The sequence below is a fragment of the Cyprinodon tularosa genome, unplaced genomic scaffold (genome assembly GCF_016077235.1).
Source record: "Cyprinodon tularosa strain WSP-4 unplaced genomic scaffold, ASM1607723v1 ctg106, whole genome shotgun sequence".
Lineage (NCBI taxonomy): Eukaryota > Metazoa > Chordata > Actinopteri > Cyprinodontiformes > Cyprinodontidae > Cyprinodon > Cyprinodon tularosa.
The window spans coordinates 298,896-322,135 of NW_024037849.1; the positions used below are offsets into that span (position 1 = coordinate 298,896).

Here is a 23,240-nt window from a genome sequence, read left to right on the forward strand (position 1 = left end):
ACAGTGTTGGTTTAGAATTTTCTTTTTTTAAAGCTCCAATCATAATCAATGCATTCAATAATAATTGATTACTGAATCAATGAAAGAGGCAAAACTGTCGACCAGGTAGGCAGGATGTAATCAGTTAGACCCACCATGCCTGCACCTGTGGTGCTGCCTATGCCATTGATATTCTTCAAATCAATGTCTGGAGGAAAATGCGTAGCATGAACCGACCTTTAATGACTTTTAAACCACAGAGACTCTTCGCTCTTTTGTCTCTCTGGACTCTCCCTTTTTGCAGCAACAAGCTGCTTCTGAATCCCAAAGTGAAAAACTCCCAAACATCCAAACCTTGAGCAAATCAGAACTTCACTATTGTTTGAAGTACTGCCGTTACTGATAGAAGCAGTGATGTCTTCTGTGTCCACACCTGTCTCTAAGCCAAAGAGACGGACCTATAGTCACGGCGTCGTTCTGTTTTTGAATGAACCGCTGCTCTGGCAGCTATTGGGCTGGTTTGTAATATAACAAATGTATGTTTTCACACTCCATTCTCTTCATCTCATAGTCCTAAGACTGTTATAAATTATTAAAGTCTCAAAGAAAATAACCTCTTTCTTGACATCTGAGTGTCAAACAGATTCTTCATAACTTTGAGACTTTAATTCGCTTCACTTTAAAAGAAAACTAAACATCTTTTGATTAGCTCTTCATCATTGGATAATGTGTATAAGTGCTTTGATGGTGGTTCATCTTAGTTTATTCAGATGTGGTTTATTATAGTGAGCAGACACCGATTACTATCCCCCAACAATCTCTTAATGTTCACATTTTATGTTAAATCTTTCAAAAAAAATATTGAATCTACATCATATTAAAAAATAAAACTGTTTTCTTCTTTAAGAGTGCAATTTTTCTCCAAATGGAAAGAGGTAATTAATAGTGCTGGTGAAGCAGGTCTTTTTAAGGCCATAATCATTTTAAAGGTATAGTGGAGGATTTTTATGAATTTTTAAAAAAAGACCCGCCCTCTCCACCAAAAAAAAAAAAAAAAAAGTGCACATGCACAACCCTGCTCCCAAGAGCATGGACCAGCCTATTTCTCCTTGCGCAAGCTCCGTTTAAAAATAGCTTTTTGCATCACTTATATAAGCTTACTTTCTACAAGAAGATATGCAATTTTTCCACTATGTCAGACTCAACACCGTGTTCTGCCGAGAAATACAGGCCTATCGAAATTACCTCCCCTCTTGCACACTGACGGGAAAACGGACTGAATACGAAGGGAAATTTTAAACATATTCTTAACATTTTCATATTTCTTATGCATGGATGCCCTAAAAATTAGTTTTGGTGGACAGATAAATGCAGAGAAATTCCTGCCTGCCGAGAATTACCTCCCGTAATGGGGAGGTAAAGGTCCCGAAAATGGGGATGAGTATGTAGGCCCGTGAACATATCACCAAATGATTGACAATTAGGGGGACCACTTATTTAGATTATCCACCCAGAAAAAGAACATCATCCACTATACCTTTAATTGATACAAGAAAAATATAAAGTTATGTTTTCAACAGACCTTAAAACTCTACATTGTTAGAGCCTGAATGGGATCTGCTAATTGCTCCTTGTTCTACTTTATCGTACATTTACACGTCCCTTTTGATTTGTCCCTTTACGACTAAAACATTTTTTGAGGAGCAGACTGACACCTCAATAGTTCAACACATGTATCTATAAGCCTGTATCCTATTTTCCAGAATTTACTTTGTGTCTGAAGTTCCCGCACTGTTCGGCGATGTGACGTCAAGCACTTCCATGTTAAATGGGTCCAATCCAGCCAACAATCGAAACGTTGTATTCAAGATGGATTTTGTGAATACTCAGAAGCAAAAAACATCAAACTCAACTCATACACCAATGGCAACTCCATATAAGCTGAAAAAAGTAAAAAAACAAACAAAAACAAAAAACGTCTAGTAGGAGTAAAAGCTACAAGGAGCAGAAGAGAGCTGCAGTTCTGTGCTTTGGCCACAGGTGGCAGCATAATTAGAAAACTGGTTCTTCTGTTCCTTTTGTATGTAACCAATCATAATTCACACAAAGCAGAATTAGAGGTTTGCTTCTTTTAAAGAAAAATGAATTCTATAAAATCAAGCAATCAAACTCCACCCTGTTTTTATTGCCAGTGTGCACTATTTTATAAAAGTCCTCCACACTGCTGGATCGCAGCTTTGTGTTTAGCTCCACCTCCATGTTCTTTTTCATGCACTGTTACTCTGAAAGTGTTGAACACACAATAATGAATCTCCTCAGACAGAAAAGAACCCTCAGAGTGAGAAACTTGTGTTTAGAAACAGTCAAAGGTGACCGAGAATGTGACCAGCGAGGATGAGGAAGAAAGGAAATGTAGGAAGGAACTCTGTACGAATTGATGGGAGAGTGTATGTGGAGGCGAGTTGCAAGGGTGAGTAACTGTGAATCAAGCTGGTTCTGATTAGTGGGACCAGTGCCAGCCAGACAGCGGAATGTAACGTGTGGCTGGGCTGCCCTCATTTAAGGTCCGTGTTCGGCCATGAGAGACGCACACACTACCACGCAGGCTCTATCACATCCGCACCCTATTACCAAAAAAAAAAAATACAAAGAGTTAAAGTGCCACTTTCTCCATAAAAGGCAGTGAAGGAGATGTGTGCAGTAGCACTTAAGCCTCTCAGCCATCAGGCTAAACATGAACACATGTGGTGGCACCGCTGATTGGCCGAGGCGCTCCCCTTCCATGGTAGCTTGGAGCTATAATAAAAGAGATTTCAGAGGGGCTCAGGCCTGGGATCCCTAAACAGCCTTTAATGGGTTCCTGTGTCAGGGCCGTAAATCTGGGGCCTGGGCCGTCACGCCAGCAAGCCGCAGTGGGCCGGGGAAGCAGCGATGCACCTGTGAGACACTGGAGAGGGGAAATATACAGAAATACTTCCACACAAACGTGACACGCACACATGTCTTAGTGCAAACTGTTTATTTCACCCAGGCAGAGTATGAGAGGGCAGCCCCCCCTCTCTGCATCTAGGTGTTTATTAAAGCAAGGTGAACTCAAACACCACCGGACACAGGTCACGAAGCCTGGCACTCTGATCTCAGTTACAGCTTTGGTGCCGTCTGCCTGAAAGGAAGTTCCACAGGGAGCAGTAAATGGATGGGACCTCACTTCACTGTTTTATCAATTTGTCATTCCTGCTCTCCATTGTGAGCCTACAGAGCCACATTTGAAATTAAACTGCTGCTGCAACAACAAGGTATTTTATTACTGAAGGACCACCAGCTGGTTTAGATCATTTCTTTTTAAAGATAAAAAAGTAACATGGTGGATTCATGTTGATGAAATCCACAGGGTAAAAGATCCTCCCTCCTCAGGGCAGTGGGAGAGTTTCCACGGAAGCTGATTCACATTAAGTCAACAACAATAACAAAAACGCGCAGACATTCCCAATAAAAGCTTCTCCCTCCGCTGAAGCCGTGACAGCTCTGTCACCATCCCACTTCTCCCCAGGCCTGACAGGGCAGTGGAGAGCATGAAATAGGAGAACAACAGATTATCATACTGCTCCTTCATTAGTTCCTCGCTGTCGGCTAATGGGAAGCTGAAAGGTGAAAATGAAAAAGCAATTCCCGCTCCATGCCTTGCTGTCTCTCATTTTCTCCCTCTGTCACTCTGCTGCCACTCACAGATGTCACCATTTCCGTCTGTCTGTCTGTCTTTTCGATTCCTTCCTCTTCACCACGTTGCCACAAGTAAAGACCGAACACAGCCAGAGCTCAGGGAAGGAGTCAACGGGAAGAGAAGCCATAAACAACTTCAGAAAAGCTACAGTTATTTTAGTAACTTGATTTAGCATTCCTGAATATGCCGAGAAGACTGTTGTGCTTATCTAATGTGGATGGGATTAGATATGTCTGCTTCTTTATCAACATATAGAAGGGGAATTTATTTATTTTTTAATCTCCAATGAGTATCTCAATCAGTTAACTTAAGAATAGAAAAATCCTGTCTGAGATTCAGACCAAAATAGTACCATAAAAAGTAAAAAAAAAATGCAGTGATTTGTGAGCTTGGACTGGTTTACCTGCCAAGTATGACTTTTTTTTTTTTTTTTTTTTAAGGACTGTAAAATATTTAAGAGACAAAAATCAGCAGCAAGTTCTTTGGCAGAGGAAGTGTTGAATCCAACTGAACATGAAGGACACGATAATCCCCATTAATCCATCACAGCCTAGCTCCCTAATTATAACAAACATCTAGACATTTCATGACAGAAGCACTCATCGGACTTTTACTGCTGGATACCAAGATCTACAATTAAATGGAACAAGCTCTGAATATAAAAGAAGAAAAAAGGTACGTTGGGTCCTTCAATAGAGAAAAGAATATTCAAATCGAAGAAAAAAAAGAGGGAATTATATGAGTACTCCAATTTATTAATAAAAAAATGTCAGCGTGTCCATTAGTGCATTTTAATTAAAATCTTATTTCAAAACGTTGTGATAATATTGTCCTGGACATTAGTGAGTGATAAGACAGATAAGGGCTGTTAAGACATGCAGAAAAGATCCCAATATAGTTGAATTGATGACCAATCAGCTCTGTATGTGGGACACCCCCTGTAATCCCACCCCACACCACAACCCAAGATCGGCTACTTTTAGACAGAAAATGATGCCAATGATTGATGATTAAAAATAAAAGGAGAAAAAACTTTTTAGATGATTAAAATAGTAATATTGTCCATTGTAAGAAGCAAATGGAAGTGTGCAAATTCACACAAATACCTAAAATATAATAAGAGAAGTAAAAATTTAGAGATTTTACAGGAAGAATTCATTTATATTAAAAAGGTGCACTTATTAAAGTATAGTGCAATACGGTTATATTTTATATGTTGATCATTTCCCCTGTGCAAGATGGATCTATAAAGTTAATAATGGTCAGTAACTATACGGACAGCAACATCATGAATCTGATCTATAATTGTGAAAAAAATCAGACTGATGATGCAAACAGAGCAATAGGAGAGGGAATAATAGACAGAAGACAATTTCACTTCAGGAAGCATCATTTATCGCAAGGATGCACTGATGAGGCTTTTCTAGGCCTAATTCCATGTGGCTTTGAGGTTAGACGATGACTTTTTAATCGGACTATAATGAATACGACCAAGAATGAGCTACAAGCTATTACATCGATGTAATGTTGAGTAAAGGAGTTAAAAGTTGAGCGCTATTTCTGTATGTGATTAAACTAAAAACAAACATGATGTGGGTCGATGTGTTTAAACATTTAAAGTGGTGGGAGTTTTTAAGTTTTAAAGCATTTAATGAATAAAAGTAAAAACATAGGATTGTTCAGCCTTTGAACCTGCCTATAACAGATCAGAGCTCATCTGTTTAAATAACTGATATCCAGCTGATAGGCTGGATATCAGTCAAATTACAGCTCTACAATAGCAGCTTAATGAGTGGAAAAGCTCTAAATGTTGCTCATCTCTACTTGTTTTTAAAACAACTATCATGATCCAGTGAGACTATAAAATGAATCCAAGTTTAAAAAAATCTTTAGATTTCTACATCAAATTATACTTAATGGTCCTGCGTTAGATGGAAGATGGAAGCACGATTAGGAAACTTTCCCTCTACTTGCCGGCGGTGATGTGAAACAACTTAGCCTCTCTGTAGCAGGGCCAAAAGCTGGACATACATTTTATATAGGATTTCTGAGAGGGCAGTGATCTCACAGCTTGGCAGTGCGTGCTAAGGGATGCTGGCAAAATGCAAACAAAAACACTAGGGTGAAGCAAAGCATTTGCATATGAACAGCCAAGTATGTGTTTGCTTTTTATAGAGAAAAGAAAAATAACAGCGTTGGAAACAGAGTTTGAGTGTTCCTGTGTCCAGCTGGCTACTGCTGAAAGGCTGCTTCCTTTTCGCCTAAAACAGGAGCAATATAGAAGAAGGATAATGTGCAGTATGCTCATTTTTCAGACCAAGCTAAACCCTGACAGTGAAATGACCATGTCTGTAAAACAGTGCAGTGCTGTTAAACTAACAGTAGATGGCACTTTAACTCCAGAGAGGAAGGTTGCTGGTCTCAGAGGAGAATACGAACAGAACAAGTGGAGACAACAAATACATACAAATAACCAGGGAAACACATGTTCAGCTACGGAGACACTGCACTTAAACTAACCTGTGATGCATTCAAATATTTATCATAAATATAAGATATTGAAATAATAAATGTGTTATAATTCATGAAAAAATAACTATTTTATCCTGACAAACAAAATCGAATATGCTGTATAATCTACAGCTCATTATTATATCATGAATTATCTATTCACTTCTGGCAAAAAAAAAACAAACTCTGTTTGGTATGGTCTGCATACAGCAAACTCTCAATGAGCAGAGTGTGTAAAAATCAAATTAACAAGAACAATCCTTGAGCTCCAAGATACATTTTAGGCCTAATTTACATTTTGTCAGAATTATACTCAACCACTGCAGGCTGTGAATACATAAGACACAGAAACTCACCTGAACAGTCAAACATGCAGCTGTTAAAACACCTGTGACGCCTTTTTCCTGTTTTACATCTGTGTTAGCCCCTCTGGTCTCCCCTCAAACCTGAGTTGGTCTCCAGGCTGACATTCCTCCTACCTCACCAGGTGAGAAGCCCAGAGCCTGGGGCTCAGCCCGGCCTTGCGCCTGCTGGCTGTCATTGTCCATAACACTGTCCCAACCTCTGCCTCTCCTCTGTGCTCTTAACAGCTGTCACTCTGCAGCTTCCAACCTGAGGCAAACTGCAAAATGCATGCCTGTTTGTGCACACTGAGCACTCAGGCACAATGTAGTCTTTGGATTAAAGGGCTCTGGTGCAGACATACTTTCTATTGACATCACAAAAGCACAAAAAAAAGACACTCCACACTGAGTAAAATATATTTTAAACACAATCCAGGGCTAAAGGATCCACCATCAACAAACAAATAAATAAATAAACAAACAAACAAATAAAGTCAGCCGTCTAATTTACTCTCTCTTGCGTCAAACTAAGGTATTCATGCCCACATTCTTCACCAAACTCTACAAATCATCAACATGACCGGATGCAGCTGAAATCTGAACACATGCAACAGCAGCATCTCCACTCTAACACACATTAGTTAGCTGAACCTACAGAACAGGAATCTCATACTTCAGATTGTTGTCCTCTGATTAACCAACAGAAACGTTGGTTTAAAATATGAGAATGAAAAAAATCCAGCAGGAATCTTTTTTCCCCACACAGAGGTCGAACACTTTTAGTTAATTGCAAGTTTCTGATCACAAACAGCCCCTGAAATAACCGAGCTGTAAGCTAAACGCATTTTAGTAAAAACTATGTATAAATTGTCAAGATAGTCCTATTTATACATGTCTACCTTTTTCAACATTTATCAGCATGTAATGCAATAGACCATCACAGGCAAGTAAGAGTAAAATATAGGAGAAATATACCAAAATAATTTTTGTTTTAGAAAGAAAAAATCTTCAACAAAATTCAGACTTGTACGTGTGCCTGGCCTAATTAGATGCCTTCTGAGGGTAGCTAAGAGCAGAATATTTTATTTGGGGGTATCAGAGTAAACAGAAGACAACTTTGCTGCAATGTGAAGGCTTTGGAGAACATGGAGAACAAACAGGAAGAAAGTGGCATCAGACATCCTGCATCAGAGAAGCAGCCAACAGGTGGAAGGGGGATGAAAAAACCTACAGATCAGGTGGGAGAATCTGTTAACTCCCTCACTGATTGTGCAGCATAAAAATCTGGCCAGTCAGGAAATGATTACAGTATTTCAAGAAATCCTGAACTGGTCTGTAGAGAACCAGCCAAATGACAAAGCTTTGTTTATTTATTTATTTTTTGCTAACACAAATGCCAGGATGAAACGTGTAGGGGCAGCATCATGGTGTGGTGATGCCTTTTAAAACTGTAATGCCTCATAAAAGCTGGTTATCTCCACTGATTCTGACTTACAGTATCTGGAGTCATTTTGTCAAGAGGGAAGGACCGAAGTGTTCATTTCTACAAGTGCAAAGCTTTTAGAGACATGACCCTGGAGAGTAACAGCTGTGATTGGAGAAAAAGACGGTTCTATAAAGCACTGATACCAGGGGGCGGATATATATTTGCTCAGCCTATTTTTTAGACTTTAAAAAAAAAATAAAAAATACATTTCAAATAATTTCACAATTTTGAACAACTTTGTTTTGATTCTCCGATTAAATCTAAATGAAACACAGGGAAGGTTTTGGTTTCTATCATTATGCTGTGAACCTTTACAAACAGAACTTTTTTTTTTTAACTCTGTTTAGGTACCACACAGGCATATTTGAGAAACATTAAAAGCTTTGTAGTGTGTATTACAAAGCTTTTATGTATAAACTAGAATTTTTTTCTTTTATAAATTTCCATTAACAATTAACATTAATAAGAACAAAATGACGACTTTTTGAAGCTTTAAGTTGTTTTCTCTTTGAAGTTTTACTAACCTCTAACATGTTCCCACACAAAAAAGTAAATCAAAGCTATAATAAACATTATTTTTGGACTTGGCAATCAAAGACGGTCAGTGTAATATTCACAGATGGCATGGACAGAAATCTGACCCGAAAAGAGGGGCAAAGAATAAAGGTTGATGAAACAAAAAGGGAGTCTGTGTGTGGGCAGGCTGAGTGGGAGATGTTTGCAGGTAATTTCACTTAACCTTTATTTAACCGTGTTACTCTCATGAGATCAATTTCTCGTGGAGAGAACACCTGGTCGAATGGATGTGGGAAGAACGAACATTGGTATCAACAACGTATAGAAGACAGCCTCATAGAGGAGGAAAAGACAGATAAAAGGGGAAAAACACAAATAGAGCTGGAACTATAGCTGTTTCCACCAACAGAAATATAAATACCGGTATGTGGTTTGATAAACAGGTCAAAATAGAAAGGAAGACTTTAGCAAACAAAAAAGTGGAGAGCATCTTTATCTAATCTTACAGCTGCCAAATGATTTTGTTTTTTTTAGTACTGTAAATGTGTCTTAAACCTATGAAAAAAAATAAAAAGTTAAGAGAGAAAGCAAATCAAATGCACGTTTTTACTAAACCATAAATAATCAAGGTCATCCTAGTTTCTAAATCCATAGCCATTATTCTAAATCTACATGTCTCTCGTTATGACTTTTTAAAATGTTTATTTTTCCACATTTTTGAGTTTCGTAAAACCTGACAAAATTAGTGAGGAAGCAAGAAAAGCATGTGATGGGCGGCGTGGATGATTAACCAGAAAGTGATTGACTGCATGTAAACAGACACACAAAAGCCACGCTGTGGGACATGCCATCCTGTGTTCTGACCGTCCCTCCTCCAGTGGTCTCCAGGGACCTGTTACTGTGGCAATAAGCAGGCCTCAGCGGCACGGACACGGCTGTGGGTGTATATCCAGGCCTAGCGTGTTGCGCGTGTGTTAACAGTCAATCCTTGTGCGCGGCGGCCCGTCTTTGTATGCTCCCTGGCTGAGGGGGAATGGTGGGGGGGGGGGGGGGGGGGGCCTTTAGAAAATCCCTAATTGCCGTTCTTCTCCTTTCCCCCGGCCGTCACACCTTCCCCACACCAAGACTTTCCAGCCTCATCACACACACAGGAAACACAACACTAATTAGACCCAGCACAAGCTCTCCTAATCACACCCGTACATGGCTGCGACCAAAATGTCAGCGTGTGCATGCAGGAGTCCACTTACAATTTACAGGTTTAAAAATAAGATGGGGAAAATCCTCTGCTTGCACTATAGAGGTGTAGAGATGAGGTAGAAGTTGACAAACAGTGCCTTACTCTGGTTAGAACTAGACTTGTATGTATTATAGGGGGATTTGAAGAGATAGGAGAGCATATATGATAAATAATTGTAAGTTTGTCTAAATATTCTGCATTTGACAAGCATAAATTGCAGTTATAGCTATTTTATTCCGATAACCATAAATAGTTGAGTAAAAATGAGACAGCTGAAAAAGTCTCTGACACCATGTTATTTGTTATTATTAAGATTTTTTTTTTCTTTTATTGAAAAGCATGGTGTACATTTGTATTCAGGTCCTCTGATTCTTGGTACCCTTAATGGAGTTTTACCTGTGTGTTATGTAACATTAGCATCAATACATCTCTTAACTAAAGACCTATGGGGCTGAAAATGTGAGTTTTTTTCAGGTGAGAAGACAAAATGCCCGAAATAACTTTGAGTGAGGTGCAGAGAACCCAAAGCTCAGGTGGGATAAATTGTTAGTAGGACAACTACAATACTAACTCCACTTCTCTGATCCTTATGGATTATGTGGAAATAATGTTGCTGTTATCACAGTTTGCCGCCTACCAGGTACATGTGGAAAAGGTTTTCTCTCAGGATAAGACACAAACTGATCTTTGTGATTTACAAACAACATGAGCGGAAGAAAACCGACATGAGAATACTTGGCGAGGAGACTTGGAGGTTCACCTTTCAGATGGAAGACATCACTACATTCCATTAATCAAGTAAGCTATGTAGGAGCAGATGGTTATTTGAGCACTGGAGACACTACTGGTTTAAAATCAAGACTTAAATCAAATTAGGAATTTGTGGTAAGCCTTAAAAAGTGATGTTTAAAGATGCAAAGTGACCAATATGACTGAGCAAAGCCAATCTGCAAGGAAGAATGACAAAACCTTTAGAGGTACACCTTCCCACCAAAGAGTAGATTACAGTTAGATTAAAATATAATTGTACCAAAGTGTGTTAACAACATAACTCGGTAGTAATAAATGAAATACCTGCTAACCTTTCAAATATTACTTTGATAGAATCTTGCAATATATATAAAAAAAGAAATAAATAAATGTATTCAGTCAATTGCATTGGTCTCCATTATGTGAAGTCTCTTCATTTGAGGAAAGGCTTAAGGAGTATGAATACTTTCCAGCACATTGCAAGAGTTTATATAGAAACTTCTTAGCCTATAAAACTTAAACACATTTAAATATTCAACTGCGTTATTAGCTCCTTACAATAAACTAGAAAACATGTTATCCTTCCTTGTATATTTAGTGATGAATGTGTATTTTGCACATCAAGCGCCAGCTCTGCATACAACAAAGACAAAATTTTTGCAATCCATTTATGGAGCACAAGCAAATTCTTCAGAGAAAATGCTGACCAGCAGATGAGTTGCTACGACTGTCCGTGCTGCTCAGAGAAAAATACTGAGTGAACAACAACAAGCGTGTTGAAAGGGAAGAAAAAATGCTTATGATTACATTTGGAACCCTGACAAACTGCTGTACTTCCAACAGAGAGCGTGAGGAGGGGGGTGGGGGAGATACAGCATGGTGATAGAAAGAAAAAAAAAAAAAGATCTGGAGCTACAAAAACATGAAAAATTGCAAGGAGAGGAGAAAGTGGACAGGAAAGAGTACATGTATAAAAGCAAAAGACTGAATCCATGTTGGTCAAGGGAGAATAATGCTGGTGGGATCACTGATCCTACTGTATTTGTAACTTTGTGAGGACAGTGTAAGGCTATCAGGAATATGCTACCCTTTCCTCATGGAGATCAGTTTCTCCATGAGGAAAGGCTCTCTTCTTGTGCTGGTGGCTAAGATGTGAATTTAGTTTAGGTTTAGGAATATGTTGGGAATGCCAGGTTTAGGGTGAGGGTCTGGGTTAGGCCATACAAATGAATTCAAATGGAATGTCCCCATTAGAACAGTGGGACATACATGGGTGTGCGCGTGTGTCGTACCCGTCTCATCTTCTGCAGTCTCCTTGGAGACAGGCTCTTGGTGCTGGTGGGAGACCCCGGACGGACTGCCATGCCGTCTTCTTCGTCTTCCTGAGAAAGGGAGAGAAGAGGAATATAAATCTTTATTGTGCTGGTGAGGATTTCTGAGCTGCAAAAAATGTGACAAATGATCCAGTAAGTTATCCTTTATGTGCAAGTTAAAGGTCCAATCTGCTCAAAGGTTTTTATTTATATGCTGAAATAAAATAATTTGCCTTAAAAAAAATTTATTACATGAGGCAAAGTTCAACATTTTAAAGATAATTGGTGTGTTGGTCTCTAGACAGGAAAATCTTTGAGAACAATGAGCCAAACAAAAGGATTTCACTGTATCTAAATAGTTATTTCAAAGAAAAGATTTATATATAACCAAAGTGATTCAATAAAAACCCTTCTACTCCCAAACATTCAAATAAAAAAACTACAGTGAAGATAATGACATACTGTATCTATTAATAATTCATTATCTTAACATTAATACATAGACTGAAAGCTAAATTTAGAATAAGATCAAATCTTTCAAAGTTATCTCATCTCTTAGATTAATATCTCTTGTTGCCTTTTTATCCTGACATATTAAACATAACCTTGGAAACAGCTAACAGTAACAGCTGTTGTTAGCTTGTCCAGTTAAAGTTTTGAAGCCATTTTTAGGTGCCCCTTTACATTTTAAGTAAAGAGTTAAAAGAGTTAAAAGATAAACAATAAAATACTGTACTGTAAAGTGTTTTAACAATATAAATACTGTGCACCTGGAGAATAAAGAGCCAATATAGAGCTATGGAAAACCCCAATTGAAAATAGCAGCAACATCAGATAAGATAGAAACTGTGCAAAATCAGCATGAATGTAACAACTTATTGAGGTTGTTGAGAACAGTGGTGGTTATAGAGTCTTACAGCTGCTGGGGCTTGTATGACTTATTATATAAAAGCATTTGAATCTATTCATCTTATAAGTTTACTAAAAGCTTAGGCACCTTTTTTTTTTTTAGGCCAGCTGACCAGCAGTGTGCAGGAATAGCTCTGGGAAGGAGTATTGTGTTAATCTGTACATTATAGAATTGAATAAATCGCTCTCACTGGAGGATCCTTTAAGATTAATCAGCAAAGCTTAAACAGGGTCTATGTGTGCCGCACTAGAAAGGGCTCATTGCTTTGGTTTGTAAAGCTGCTGATTTGACTCTGCTTTTTTTAACTATAAATATTTCTAAACTGTTAGGAAGAGTAAAAAATGTATAGTGGCTTTCTAGTTATATTATAGCCGGCTGACTAGTGGTCTTCATCAAATGGTGCAGGGGGAGCAGTGAATTTTTTTTTTTTTTTTTTTTTAGTTTTCAAAAAGTAAAATTTCTCTCATAAGCCAGAAAGAGTGAGGAAGCTTTCCCTCAGCCTGCTGACCAGCAGTGTGCAGAAGGAGGTCTGTTAAGGGCTATGCTGCAGCTAATTTCCAGGGAAAAAAAATGGTTAGTGTCTCACTTTCTGCTGTTAAAAGGAGCATCATACAAACAGTATGACAGTAAAGTTTTAGCAGTTGAGGAAATTTGCATCTTTAAAGGTTTGCACCTTGATATTAGTAGGAAGAAGCCTACTTAAATACAGAGAATATAAATGGTAAGGTTTGCCTGCATGGAATTTACTGGAATATTGCTGATATTTCATTGAAAAGTATTAGGAATGATACATGGAAATGAGTTTATGATTGTCAATATATTTATAAGTATATTTTAATCTTTAAACCAATTTTCTTCAAAGTTAAAAATGATAGCATATTTAACGATGAACACGTTCATCTGACTCTCAGATCCCTGGAGCTGTTAGAAAAAAAACTAAAGAGACTCTGAAACTGCAAATTAATTTCTCCTCTGAACGAACATGAAAATCTGCTTAAGTTCAGAATCAAACACATTTCTGCACCTGTTTGCCTCCACCGCAAGTGTTTGTGCAGAACGTGGAGCGCACGCCTCATGCTCGTCATCAGTGCCCTCTCCCCTCGCTTCCCACTGACAGATCAAACTGCTATTGCCTTATCAAATCCATCAGGCTTATGGAAACATACACCTCGTTACATTAGCTTTGAGGAAATCACAGGCTCACTGATGAAATATGCAGACAATAAAAGAGAAAGAGGGGCTGGGGTTTCGGATGACATGACAGGCCATAGCCAGAGGGGCGCTAGTTAAAAATGTACAGCCCCGAACAAAGCGTTAACCAGGCTTCAACAGTCATTAAAAGGCCCCTACGTCAGAATCACACACTCCATGTAAAGCAGGCTTCCTGTCTGTTTCTATGAGGGAGGCATGTGTCTGTCTGCCTGCCTCTGAACAGAGTTGTGTACATGTGTGTGTTGGCATGAACTGAAAACTGTTTGGGTGAGGTGGGAAGGTGAAAGCCTGCTCACCCTTGGTTTAAGTCGGCCCTTGATGTCCTGTATGCCCCGCTTGGCGTGAACCTTGGCCTAGGAGGGGAGAGAAACACACACCCACAAAGACGGATTACTAATCAAAACATGTTGCATTAACATTCTGTTCTGGTTTCTTGTAACATCAAGAAATGCTTTGATCCCTGTGGCAAAAACACACAGACAAAAGGCTGGATGAGAGCGCCTCGCACACTAACAGGAAGCGATAACATGAAAGGGCACCCTGACCACCTATTATACAGCGTAGAACACCATAGCCAGCCGTGAACACTCCTCTTTAGCTCCATTACAAATATTTTAAGATACATTAAACATTTATAGGTTCTGGATCTTAAAAAAAAATGTATAGAATAAAAAAAAAAATCTACCTTTGACACTGCTGTGTTCAAAAGTGCTCCTCCTCTCTGTGATAGAAAAGAAAGAAAATATTATAAATAATATGATATAAAGGAAATGACTAAGTTTCTAGATACACACAACAGTAAGCATCCATACATTTACAAAGACAGAGACTATAAAGGATGTAACGGCTCTAACAGGCAGATTTAATATAACCTTTATCCCTTTCATATTTTCCACAAGAAAAAAACAAAAAGCATCCAACTTTTGATAATAAACTTCATAAAGCTTGGAGAAACTCCATTATTTTGAAATTTGCCAAATATCTTAACTGATAAGAATAAATTAACTTTCAGTTGATAAATTCTGCTCTGTACTTTGAAGTCCACCCAGAACAAAAATGTTCACACTTTGGTATATATAGAGCTATTCACAGTTGATGGTGTGTAATATGGGTGTGATGACACATCTAGCTCATGAAATGAGACAATAAGCAATATTGTGTAAACAAAAACAAAACAATACAAGGTATTGTGATGTTAACACAAAACAGTAAAGCTTTCATGGATTATAAACTGTTTTATTTCTTATAATATGTGACCAGTGAAGTTCTGGTTTCTTTATGTTAGGCATATTTTTTTCTTGTCAGTTTTTTCTAATGCTAAAAAAAGAAATGCTCCAACTTTCTCAGTTTTGTTAGACTTTTATTTAAAAAAAAGTATAAAGGTTTCATAGATCTCAAATAATGTTTTTAATAATAAAGATTTAATATATATATATATATATATATATATATATTTTAACAGTCATCTGCATAAACGGATACCTAGCAGTGAATGTGGATTCATAGACCAAAAACATTTCTGTTTGTAATATGTCAACTTATTTATAGTGTCTTCTATCAAACAAATCAGAAAGTTTTTATCAGAAGAAAAATATCAGATAGAAAAGCAGCAGTAATACAATATGTCTAATTTCCTTTGATCGGCTCAGATTTGCGATCAAAAAAACAACTTCTGAATGCTTATCTTTCTGCACCTTATATATATTAATCTAGGTATGCATTTTATCTCAGGCTTTTAACCAAGATGGATAATTTGGATACTGAACCAGAGGTGCAAAAGGGCTTCAAAGACCCATAAAAACATAAAACCTTTTATAATTGTTAGGAAGCAGCAAAGTAGAGTGTTTGGTTGAATGTACTGTAGCTGTATCGTAAAAAGTAAAGAGCTACATACATTCAGTTTGTTTATCATGAGACGTTATGCTACAACATCCCTGCAAAGCTCAAGTGTTTGACCTTCAATTAAAATATGGATGAAAGCTCAAATCTGACAAGGTTAAGGAAATGCAGAAGTTCAGAAGTTGAGTTGAGAAAAAAAAGGCAAATCCAAATTTCAAAATCATACCAATTAATAACTATGCATTTACTTGTATATAATGCCCATGATAATCCATGGGATTCCTGTTTCCTGTAAGTATTGATTTACACAACCCCAGAAAGAATTTCTGCATGTGCACACGGTGCATCGTGAAGGTGACAGAGGGAGTATAATGAAAATAGAAGTTAAAATTTACTCTGTTTTAAGAAAGAGTAAATATTACAAAACTAAATCCCAAAAAGATGCTTTTGAATCCATAATGTTAAAACAGCAATAACTAATATCCATTAATATTTTTTGTCCCATTCCAAAACTCCAAACATTCTCACTGATCTAAGTTTGCTTGTGTTCCAAGTAGGAGAACCTTAAGTCACAGAGCAATATTGGGAAACCTAGAGTCTGCAAAGGTTTCACACTGCTACATGAGTGTGAGGGGAAACATTAATCTCTTTTTTGGCCTTTGTTGAAAACTTTTACATGGTTAATAAATACTGTAGGCAGAGGAGAACTTTTACACCTTAACAGCCAAAATTATAGCACCAACACACAACAAGATGGCCTTTGAGAAACTTCTGAAGTTGAGTCGATGTGACTAAAGCCTGCACCTGTGCCTATTAGTGCATGTATCGAAGAAAATGTCTGAGCTCTGATGGCTCCCATTCACCCAAGGTGAGCTTATCCAATAAAGGAGACTTCGTTAGCCATTTTTAACAACATGCAAAAGGTCACATTGCCAAGAAAAACATTAACTATCCATATATATTTTCTAGTGACATATTTCAGTGATAATTACTAAACACCAAAAATCTCCTATGGCTTCATTTAGAAAAACGCATTCTAGGAGAAATTACACTGAAAAATTCAGTGATTCGATATGTAGGATACCTCAAATGTTACACAAGCCAGTAAAGTTCCCCGGTGTGACATTTAGATCTATCTATTGGCAGAAATGCAATAACAGTGTCCTCATTAATGTCAAAATGTGTAAAGACAAGTACTTCTGTTATCAGTTTGGAGCAAGCATCATAAACCAGGACGTAAAGGACTACCTTGGTTCCCCTGAACAAACCAGCTTAATACATGAATGCAGAACCTGCTTTTTCCCTTCCAACTACAGCATTATTTCACTGTAAATAGGGGCTGGTTGTGTTTTGCAATTAGTCAAACTGTTAAATGATGCTGACCTGAAATGTGGAAACCTTAAAAGCTCTGAAAATTTTTTATTTCACCATGTGACAATATTTAAAAACATCTATGACATTATTTCTGCAACATGTGCTGTTAGAGGATTTGAATTAAACATGTTTAAGAGAAACAAACCACAAAAGGGTTTCAGTCTCTGAGTTGCTTGTACCCCATTTACACTAACCTTTTAAAACCATGCAGAGAACGGTCCGTGCAAGGTAACCGAGATAGGTGTTGAGTGTAAATGGAGCGCAACTTAACTGGACCATGCAATACCCAACTGAATCTAGTACTGGTTCAACAGTACGGCTCGGCAAGGTTCAGTTATGGCTCAGTTTACGGATAACAAAGAGTGCATGAGCAGACCGCATCATCTCCTATTTACAGGAAGCCGACTCATTTTGCGGGTTTTTCCTGCATGTCCGGCTTTCCAATTCCCAGATATCTTCACCTGTTCACCACATGAACTTCTTCTCAGCCTATTAACAATAAATGGCTTCAAAAGAGCGTTGAGCGACCTGGGATGATGCTGAGACCGAGGCCCTCATTGAAATTTGGGCGGAAGACGCTATCCTGGCACATAAGCTCCTGAATGTTATGGGCGCCACCATTTTTGTTTGTTTAATTCCTGCCTTGAGGGCTGTAGTATGGTGGACCTCCGATAGGAGACAATGAACCATGCTAGTGCGATGTGTAAATTGTCGTAAGAACCAAGCTTGGCACTCAACTGTCCAAACTCTGCATGGATTGGTTTCAGGGGTGATGTAAATGTTAACACTTATATATATGTATATTTTTCTATCTGCATAAACAGATGCCTAACAGTGAATGTGGAAAAGTCATAGACCAAAAGCATTTCTGTTGTGCAAACATTTCTGTTTGTAATATAACAACTTAATTATAGTGTCTTCAATCAAACAAATCTGAAAGTTTTTGTCAGAAGCAAAATATCAGATACAAAACCATCAATAATACAATATATTGTGATCAAAAAACCAACTTCTGAATATCTGAATGCTTATTTTTCTGCACCTTAAATATATTAATCTAGGGATGCATTATATCAGAATTTGAACCAATATGCTGATATATATCAGCCAATTCTGATAACATAAAAAATATTATGCTTCGCTGATTGCAACTGAAGTTTTATTTTAGTCTTTAAACATATTATGGGATTTTGAAATTAAAATGTCCAACCTTGAAACTTCCTTTTAAGAGGTTAAACTGTGTTTAGTATGTGGAATTTAATGGCATCCTTTTTCTTAATGTTTGTTTTAGTGTTTTTTTAAAAGATAAATTATGGTTTTAAAAATATTCACATTAATTTTACTTTCATCATGCATTACATTTAATCCTGAAAAAATATGCATTATACTGCATTCTTTGATTTGTGATAGATATCATTCAATTGGAAGAAGATAATGTAGACTGATTTTTGATGCATTATGAGACTGAGTTGAAGACTAATCTGTTTATTTATATGAATCTAGTTTAAAAGAGTATATTGATAATACAAGTTGCCTTTTAAACAATATTTTACCAATTAAATCACCACTTATTTTAAAGATCAGTGAAAACTTCTGATTGCTCGATAATAATTCGCTAAGTGTAGGGAAAAAAAAGCAAAAACCAAACTAACAATAAATTAAAGTAAGAAGTTCCCAGCATTGAGGCGACTTTTATTTAAAAGAAGGCTTAAAGAAAGATGGAAAGGACTGTACGCAGAAGTGACTGTACGTGATTAATTCATCCTTTGAGTTTGGCAGGCTGACATTATGGTGCCCAATCTGTTTCTCTCTTTGCCTTTCTTCTTCGTTTCTCTCTGAGATGCTGTTTTCTTCTCAGTTTGGTCTTTAGTGTAAGCACAAAACGCAGACTAAACGGCTAAACAGAGTAAATGGCAGACAACGTTTCAGAAGTTGGCAGAAAGAGAGGAGGAGAGGGGCCGAGGTGAAGGCCTCTCTTATAGATCCCTGTCAGTCAGGAAATGTGAACTTTAACAAACCTTTGAAGAGCACTCTAGAGAACTAATTCAGCCTTAGCTGACGGCGTGGGGAGATAGGGAGGGCGAGGGAGAGGGGGGAGAAATCGGAGGGGAGGGGTGACAGAGATGAAAAGGGGGAGAAGGATAAAGACAGATAGAGAAGGGAAGGAAAGGATAGGAGGGAAGGGCCCGAAAGAGATGAAGGAGGAAGAGATGTATGTTCTTGGGCTGGTTCAGCGGAGTAACGCCTGTGTTTGCTGCCAGATCAACACGTCATGTCGAAGGACGTCTTGTCACGTCAAATCGCGTCTGTCTTCCTCCCTGCCTGTATCCAGTGTCCTGCTACATGCGCCGCTACACACACACACCCACAGCGCTCCAGCTGGATCTGTACGTTCAGGCAACCCCTTCATTCCAAAAGCAACAGACAGACTTCAAACACTGAGCTGTGTCAATCAGGCCTTCAATTAAATATAAGTCAGGAATAAAAATGAGACACAGGGAACCCAGTGAGAGAAGCTGGATGTTTGACGGGACGTTGTGTAAATACCTTCACAGTGTGCTTCCATTGCTGGTAAGACCCTGAATTACCTGCAGAGAAGTGAGAAAACCAGGAGATATGAATTAATCACAGTGTCCTCAGAATCTTGCTGTTTTCAGGATTATAATTTAATTATTATGAGCTATAAAGTAAAGTAATATCCAGGTAAAACCATCATGAGCTAATTCATTTTACACCATTGCTTATGGGAAGTTCTTAAGTCGAGCGACTACTTGAAACGATTTTAAAATTTAACCTAAAAAGATGCTCACTATTGAACTGGATAACTTTCAGCATCATAGAAATATATTTGCCACCAAAACATTTATTATTTTTACAGGTTTTAGTCTGATTTAAATATTTAAGAGCATCAAATAAATGTGACCTTCAGCCAAAGATAAGGAATCCAAAACACAGTTTTTAAGTTATGGCTCCAACCCAACCTGGCTCTATGTGTAATTCCTCCACGAATATTATAACTTCCATCAAACGTTTGCAATAACGAGGCATGGGTCCGATTTGGGCCCAATTCTTTCAGCATAATCTTGCCAATAAGCCACTGTGAAGTTTTATTGTGCATCAAAGGCCTGACCAACTTTATCAAGCCTGGACTTCAGTTTGTATGTATTCTTAAGCCTTTGTAGACATGGACTTGCTTTTTTATTTAGATTATTGCCCCAATGCAAGAAATGAATCTAGTCAAGCATTTAGTTGTGAACTAACATCCAGATCTTGTCCTACAGGACTTTCTGCTAGAGAGCAGAATTCACGGTTCCGCTGAGCTTCTAAAGAAGCCACCCAAGATCAAGACACTACCACCTCCATGCTTGACAAGTCTCTTTTTTTCTCTAAATTGCCGTCTTAGTTTAGCATCAAATGAAGCTGGATGTCCAAAATGTTCCCCTTTGAAATTATCAAGCTGCATGTTTATTTCTGTAAAGTCTTTGGAATCATCAAGATGTTTTTGGAGAAACATGAGACAAGCCTCTGTATTTTTTTCTTTTTAAACCACGTGTTTGCGTTTTGTTGGAAAACTGATTTTTGTTTTCTCATATTTTGCAGTAGGGTTTGGTGATGATCTAATAGATCCCTTACCTGAGCAAGAAACAGAATCTAGAAATGCAGAAGAGATTGTTACGCCAGATGCTGGTTTGTTTGGTTGAGCCATGTTTTTTTTTTCTAAGCAAAGTTAACATTATTTGAGCCTTCAGGACACATCAGGATCCTATAGAGCCAATGTGTCTCGTCTGACTGTTCTCGCTTTGTTGAGAATAAAGAAAAGTTTTACATTTTCATCAGTTGCGCAACAGCATCATTTCTGTACTTTCCACATCTCAGGGTTGTTAGAGACTGACTCAGAGAGAAGCACAAAGCGCTGATCCACTAAATCAAGTGCGGCCTGCAGTGCTTCAGTTGTGATTCACTGCAGTCCTTAAAGCATCATGGTGCTGCATTTAGGCGGAATGTGTTTTGTTTACATGCAAAGTCTATGGTGGACAAGCGCCTCCATGTTTTGCAGCTTTCGGCTCATTTCGTGTTTCATGTTTGGCTTGACGCGTGTTAAGCACCACTAGAACGGCAGAAACTGAAGAAATTCAGCTGGATGCAGAGCGTCAACCAATCACTGAAGCTGATTCAGGAGCCGTGTGTGAGACAGAGACTAAACACACACTACTGCTGGCAACACAGATTAAATTTACATTCTGGTATGTGCAGTTTTTAACAAGTTAACCAAGGCTTTACATTCACTTCTAGCCGCATCTTACTTCATGAATACTGTTAGTTCAGGCACCATTTGTTGGTTTTAATTAACTTTTAGGCTACTTCATGCTGTCTGGCTGGTTCTGTTTAAATGATCACTTAAACATGCAGGTCATGCAGTGATCAGCCCCATGAAAGGCTGGTAAAATTTAAATCTGTTTTAATTCAGCAAAGGGGGGAATAATATTCTCCTATTGGGCCTTGCTTGGTTTAGATTGTATTTTATTAGTTTAACAAAGGATTTATCATCGCCTGAGGACAGCATTTAACTGTGGCAAAAAAAAAAGCTGAGAAAAAGACAATAAGTTAAGACAGGCATAACAGAAGTTTCATTAAAACGTTTTATTCATTTAAACACACTTTTAAGTATCCATGATATCACTAAACCATTGTGACATTTAGCTCAGCCTTCAAAATTGTAGTCAGTTTTAATGCACACTTAAGTTTAGTATTGAAAACATGCACTACAACATTTTTTTTTTACCTTTTTGTACAGGGATGACAACTGTAGCTTTATAAAGCTAAAATATTTACCAAAAAAAACCCCTCTAAATTTCTCTCAATTTGATAGTAAATTCAAGCTGGAATCTCAAAGGGTTGAAGTGCCAACCTATAAAGCACAATTTTTTTATTCAATTGTCATTTGCAATTTTTTTAAAACTAATATTTAACAAGTTCTGCCTATTATTCTGTTCCAAAAAAATCTACCTACTGTTGTTAGACTCATTAAAGAAAAAACCTTACACACTAAGCTCTGCTTTTCCTAAAGGCCTGCCATGAAATACTAAACTTGGATTTAAGTATTTTTTCCAGTTTTACTCAGAAATATAAAACACAAAAATCTAATTACAGATGATGGTGTGAGGCTTTTTGATGATTGCTACTGATATTAATGGTAACTGATAAACTAAAACCTTTAATTTAACAATTATTTTAGAATAATCAAGCCTTTTTAAGCCTTACTTCAAATGTGGCTTTTAAAAATTATGTGACATTGAATTGGGGATAAAATATCTCTAAATTAATTTAAACTTAATGCTTTGTCCTTTTTTTGCACTGTGTAGTATTTGACCACAGGGGGGTCTAATGATTCGCAGGATTTATTAACAAGGAGGGCTCACTCCCCCTGCAGAGACAGTAGCTTCAATGGGAAGCTTCAGTGCATGCATGACATTAGGTAGGATTATCATTGGGTTGGGTATCTATATTTCGTAGCAGTGATGTCCGTTTGTGCCATACGTTGCACAATGCTGATTTAGCTTGACATCAAATTACATTTTGCCCCTGTAGGAAAAAAAGGTTATTTACTCATACAATATGTCTTCATACACCATAAACACGCAAGGCCGATAAGAAACACAGCTGCATCTCAGTAAGACGGTATCGCTGAAAAGTTCATCAGTTTTATTAGTTAAACTCCAAAAGTGAAACTCATCCATAACTATTACGGTAAGCACAGTGATATATATAAGTGTTTATTTGTGATCAACATGGTGATTATTGAAACTCCAAAATGAGTAATATGGGCCAAGTTCACAACCTCTACTACATTTTCCTACTACTCTACAATTTGGTATGTTAGTTTAATATTTAACTTAATTTTCTCTCTGCTTTTTCTCTTCATATTAACCTTTATCTGGCTTGGCACTTTCTTTAGCTGAGACACCATCCTGGATGGAGGCATCAGCTAGGATGCAGATCTCAACTCCATTTATAGATGATAGAGTGGAACAATTTTTCAGTGCT

General features: G+C 37.7%; 1 protein-coding gene across 2 annotated transcripts in view; it reads right to left on the reverse strand.

Annotated features, from left to right (window-relative positions):
- dennd1b (DENN/MADD domain containing 1B) overlaps positions 1-23,240 on the reverse strand; it is a 162,730-nt gene that overhangs the window by 9,650 nt on the left and 129,840 nt on the right. For both annotated transcript variants that reach the window (XM_038286374.1, XM_038286379.1), the window contains 4 exons: positions 19,743-19,783; positions 14,668-14,703; positions 14,279-14,335; positions 11,840-11,929 (listed from right to left, as the gene is read on the reverse strand). In XM_038286374.1, coding sequence (XP_038142302.1) covers positions 11,840-11,929; positions 14,279-14,335; positions 14,668-14,703; positions 19,743-19,783 — 224 coding nt within the window. The remainder of the gene's footprint in view (positions 1-11,839; positions 11,930-14,278; positions 14,336-14,667; positions 14,704-19,742; positions 19,784-23,240) is intronic.